The following is a 5,451-nucleotide window of genomic DNA, read 5'->3' on the forward strand; positions in this document are numbered from 1 at the left end:
TGGGGAATGGATGGAGGGAGGTGTGAATGAGCAGGTGCATGGGGAATGGATGGATGGGTTGTGGCTGAGCAGGTGCCTGGGGAATGGATGGAGGGAGGTGTGGATGAGCAGGTGCATGGGGATTGGATGGATGGGGTGTGAATGAGCAGATGCATGGGGAATGGATGGACGGGTTGTGGCTGAGCAGGTGCCTGGGGAATGGATGGAGGGAGGTGTGAATGAGCAGGTGCATGGGGAATGGATAGAGGTGTGAATGAGCAGGTGCATGGGGAATGGATGGATGGAGGTGTGAATGAGTAGGTGCATGGGGAACGGATGGAGGGAGGTGTGAATGAGCAGGTGCATGGGGGAAGGGATGGGCACTGAGGCCTGATTCACCTGCTCCCGCTCTGACCACACTGTACTGAGCTAGGGAAAGTGACTCAGAAAAAGCAGGTGAAGGCAGGGGATGTCTGAAACTGTTGTGTGGGTCTCATCTGATCCCCACCCTTGCCTCAGAGCATCTAGCTGGATGTTTCCTTTATGTCACCCAGAGTCACAAGGAACCCCACTTCTGCCCACTTCTCTGTTTTTCTCCATCCATAAATAGGCCATGTTCATGGCGCTAGGCTGGGCAAGCGCAGTCTGGAAGGGCCTTGGCATCTCACACTTCCTGCCCATGGCCAGGTGCCCCACTGGGACTGACGGAGGCAGCCCTGCCCCCCCGGGCCAGTCTAGGGTGTGCTGGGGGGCGGGGAGGGTTCTTCACCCTGGGTTAGCCCAGCAGGTTTCCTGAACAGTGCCATTAAAGAGAGAAGCAGACAGACAGAGACGGAATATTCCACAGGTCCATCCCCGGCTGCTGGGGCAATGCCGCAGTCCAAGCCCATGCCTTATGGAGTTCAGGGCCCTCTGCCTCCATGTGTGCTGCCTGCCCTGGGCCTCAGTTTCCCCATCTGTCAAGTGGGGCAGTACTCCCACCAGCCTCTCAGAGGAACTGAGTGCATGCTATGCCCATGGAAGTGCCCTGCTCCCTCCTGCTCGGTCCTCTGTGTCCTGGGCCATCTACAGTCCTGTGAGATGCGCACTCTGCTCTGCGCAGTGGGCTGGGCCCTGGGGGTGCAGGGAGAAAAGGCAGAGGCCAGACCTGAGGCAGGAAAAATGGTACAGACCCTGGAATGGAGGGAGGCTCGGGGGGGCACAGCTCAGGGAGGCAGCAAGGGGTAGAGGGGAAACCAAGGAGGACTTTGTGGTGAAGGGTCCAGGGGCACCAAGGTCGCCCGTGGGCGTCCACAGCTGCGGCATGGGGCGGGTTAAGGCAGTGTCCGGGCTCAGCCATCCCTGCCCTTCCCGCTGGGCAGCAATCGGCCGTTTGGGCTTCCAGCTCCCCTCTGGCCTCAAGGCCAGGGCTTATCTTGTCATCTCTGTCCCCAGAGCCCCAGAGGCAGGCGGCAGAGCCCACGGCAGGGTCAGGCACTCCGCAAGGGTGTGAACCATGTATGGAAAATGACACCCAAGAGTGCCGGAAAAAACGGAAGAGGCTTCCCATTCTGTAAGCGCTGCCCCTGGTTCTGCTTACAAATGAGAGGAGAGGTGTCCCGGTGCATCCTGTTTTCAAGCGGGTGCGAGACCCTGGACAGGGCAAGGACGGGAGCCCCAAAACTCTTTCTCAGAGTGTGCCCCACCCCCAGCCAACAGACCCCAGCTCCTAAACCAGCCTCCTGCATCCTTCGGCAACCACCCTGGCCTCAGGAGGGAACAGGGCCCTGGACAACCTCGCTCTGTTCTGTTGTGGGTAGCAGCTGATTGTACGACACACGTTTGGCCTAAAGCAGCTACTGTAGGAAGGTCACAAGTGGCACCAGGGGTTTCTGGCACACTCAGGACTTAACCTCAAGCGGAGCGCGTTCCCATAAGGCACGATACACTTGCGTCCAGACTCCTGGCTTCCACCACTTCTACTGGGAAGCTGGGCAGCTGGGAAGGGGCGTGGGGTCCCAAAGCATCCTGCTAATCAGGCAAGCACAGGTAAGGTTTGCCATCCTAAAACAAGCACAGTGCCAAGGCCCAACGTTCTGGGGCCCCGCGAGTGTAGGGCTCATCAAAACAATCTCTGCGGAAATAGCTACAAGTGGCACAGACATCAAAAGAAGCAACGGGGGAGGAATCAAAACCAGACCTCGGATAAATGCTGCGACCAAATTTGCCCTTTCTGGAGCTCGGCTGGGATTCTGCTCTGCCCTCCTTGTTACAAGGGCTGCTGCCACCCGGCTCCCCAGAGAGCTGCGGCAGGATCCAGTGTAATATCCCTCCAAACCCTTTTAGGAAGGCGCGGCCACAGATCCCACGCGAAGTGGTAATTATATATGTTTTGAAAATCCATTTCACAGAGCGAGCTAATAGCTGCATCTGAGAAGAAGCGTTCATTAGCAGAAGCCGAGTGTCAGGGCTCCTGCGTCAGCCTCGGAGACTCGGGCAAAGTTGAAGTACACTCGAGACATCGCTCAAGGTTAGATTGAAAATAAGAACGCCCGTGCAGATTAACCTGACTCATTAATATCATTGTCCAATAGAAGCCAATGCCTCGGAGTGCCTGGCTTGGGGCTGCTTTTTGTTCTGGGCCCAGGAGCACCTTAATTTGCATTTATATTAAAAAAAGAAGAAAACAAACAGAATTAGCTGGCAAGGTGCTTTGTTTCCTGTAAATTTGAGCTCTTCTGCTAAACAGCTTCTTGGGGCAGAGGGAGTGAGGCTAAGTCTATTTCAAAGAACTGGGATCATGCATGTACAAGCACTCAGCACCTAGTGACCCCACAAGCCCTTCAGAAGCACTCTGGCAGGAGGGGATTGTCCAGGGCTCCTTCTACAGTTGGGGAAACTGAGGCTCAGAGCCAGGAAATGACCTCCGCATGGTCTGACAAGCAAACCGAGACAAGATTCTGATTCCAGGCTAGGTCACTGGGCTCAAAGTTCAGTGTCTTCAGCTGTCACGACAATCTTTGCTTCCTGTCCTTACACAGATGTTTCAACCTGTCTTTCAGGAAAATCCAATAAAGAAAGGGAGAAAAATCGGCATATTCATCAGAAGCCCTGCTCATCCTGGACTGAGCCTCGTCCCACCCACAGCCCAGCTAAGAGACCACCCTCAACTTGGCTACACTTTGCTTGACATTTTCTCTTTGGAGTTTTAACAGTTAGAAGCATTTGCCCAGCATCACCTATCAGAATCAATGAAACACACCTCAATCAGGACTTCATCAGCCTCGACAATTTATTTCTTTAAGGGCATCTGAAACATTTCTGGGTTGTCTTTTCATCCAACCTTTCGCTCAGTGTTGTCACTTAACTCTTGGGACCAGCTAAACGTTGTACGTGTTCACTTTACTACTACTCAGAGCCAGCATGCTAGCAAATTTCTCCAGTCTTCCGTCTTGATCGCTACAGGCACGTTTAGGGGCTAGCGGGTTTTCTCGCCTCCCCCGTGGCGGTCAGTTCGGAAGGCATATTTCTTGCTCTGTGGCTCTGGGCAAACAGGCCCCTGTCCCCAGGAGCTCTATGCTCTGCACACATCTGTATGTCACTGCCACAGCCCACGCGAACAGTTTAAGAACAGAAATGCCGGTGACGACGGGCTGGGCCTCAGACACTGGGACTACAGGGCGGGAGGGAAGGACTCATCCATGTTTTGGCCGCTGGACGAACAGCGTGGGAGCAAAGCTGGTTATGCAGACAACAGAAGGACCATTTCCTTCTAAACACAGAAAAACCTGCACCAATGAATTAAACATTTGAAACAAGATGACTCTCTGCAAAGTCTTTTCAAGCAAGAAGGAGAGACAGATCGTCCTGTGCTGGTGCTTCCTGTTGCATATGGCACCAAGAAATCCTGTGTTTCAGCACATACAGCTTTCCGGAGAAAAATACCAAGGGGAAGATTCAGGGACGGCCAGAGAAGGCAGGCAGGAGGGCGGCACAGGGACATAACGGACTGGATGGGCAGTGCAGACACCACCCACAAACCAACACTTGGCCCTGAAGGTCCAAGGAGGTGGCCGTGCAGAGACAGGGATGCAGGCTGGGACAAGTCACGAATCTCAAACCACCCTGCCTGCTGCCACGTAGGCCTTCCACCAGATCTACGGGGATAAAAATGACCTGCTCTAGTTCCCACGGGTCTCAAAGTGGAATGCCTTTGAGTTCCTGGAAGCTCCCCCACAGTGCAGGTGCTGTCCCGGGCACCTCCACTTTGCTCCACCACAGCACCCTTGGACACAGGACCCTCAGGCCTTCCCGGGTGTCCACCTGGACCCTCTCTCCCACTGTAGCTGGAGATGAACTTCCCTGATTTTGGGGAGAAATCCAGACTTCCCTTATCCACCGTCACAGGTTGGGGAGCGGGCATGTCCTGCCCCTCCTCCAGCCCTCCACCTGCTCCTAGAGGGGTTCACCAGGCTGTCATCCCATCCCGGGCTTCCAAGAGCAAACTCCCTCCTGCCAGGAGCCTGGTGCGTCCAGGCTCCGGAACTCGGGACAGAAGGAGCCGGAGGATGGAGAGCTGAAATCTGGGTCGGGAGGAGAAGCCTGGAAGGGGGCCCGAAGGCTGGCGAGGGTCAGCACCTCCCACGCCCCGGAGCAGTGCCCTACCACCTGAGCCCTCCCTTCTCTGCACCCCAGGTTCCGGGAAAGCCTTCTCCAACTCCCAGAGAGCTAGTAAGTGTAAGCTTTGGAACCCCGCGCAGTCCAGCCCGCGCCGGGGCGGTGGGTGGGTGGGTGTCTGCGCTGGGATTATTCTTAGCGCTCCACTCTTCGCAAAAGTGGCGCCTCCGCCCTCCCGGCTCCGGCACACTCAGCTCGGGGGCTCGCACTCCCGGTCCAGACACCAGCACGGAGAGGAGCACGGGTGGGGTCCCTGAGGGGTGAGGCGCGGAGGCGCGCGAGAGGCGTGGGCTCTCCAGAGGGGAGGGGGCGCTGCGGGAGGGGCCCCGCGAGAGGCTGCGTTTAACCCTCGTTGCCCCGCACCCCAGCCCCGCGCCGCGCGCTCAGCCACCTCCCCGGATTCCTCCCGAGAGCGGGGAGCCGGCGGCGGCGCGCCCAGCCCTTACCTATCGTGGTGATGACCGTGATGGCAAAGTAGAAGGAGCCGGCGAATTTCCACTGGACGCCGGCGCGGTGCGGCTCCGACTGCAGGATCACCAGCTCCAGCTGCCGGTAGTCCTCGCTGCTGATGTTGTACTTCCCCTTGATCCGGATCTCCTCCGCTTTGAGTTTCTCCTCCTCGCGCATCTCGTGGTCCGACTCCAGGGCGTCGAAGACGGCGGCGCCCACCAGCAGGTAGGTGAAGGTGCAGACGATGAGGGACAGAGTCCGCACGTTCTGCCTCTTCATGGCCGCCAGCAAGGAGCCGGCGCGGGGGGCATGTCCCGCAGGCTCGCAGCCGCGCGCGTCCCACTGCAGCGCCCGGCGGCCGCCGCC

At 57.4% G+C, this 5,451-nt stretch overlaps 1 protein-coding gene across 1 annotated transcript in view; it reads right to left on the bottom strand.

The window, feature by feature from the left end:
- KCNK9 (potassium two pore domain channel subfamily K member 9) overlaps positions 1-5,422 on the bottom strand; it is an 87,355-nt gene extending 81,933 nt beyond the window's left edge. The window contains exon 1 of the mRNA XM_004387358.1: positions 5,082-5,422. Within this exon, the coding sequence (XP_004387415.1) occupies positions 5,082-5,364 (283 nt within the window). The 5' untranslated portion in view covers positions 5,365-5,422. The remainder of the gene's footprint in view (positions 1-5,081) is intronic.
- Between the last annotated feature and the right edge of the window lie 29 nt (positions 5,423-5,451).

The sequence above is a fragment of the Trichechus manatus genome, unplaced genomic scaffold (genome assembly GCF_000243295.1).
Source record: "Trichechus manatus latirostris isolate Lorelei unplaced genomic scaffold, TriManLat1.0 scaffold00185, whole genome shotgun sequence".
Taxonomy (NCBI): domain Eukaryota; kingdom Metazoa; phylum Chordata; class Mammalia; order Sirenia; family Trichechidae; genus Trichechus; species Trichechus manatus.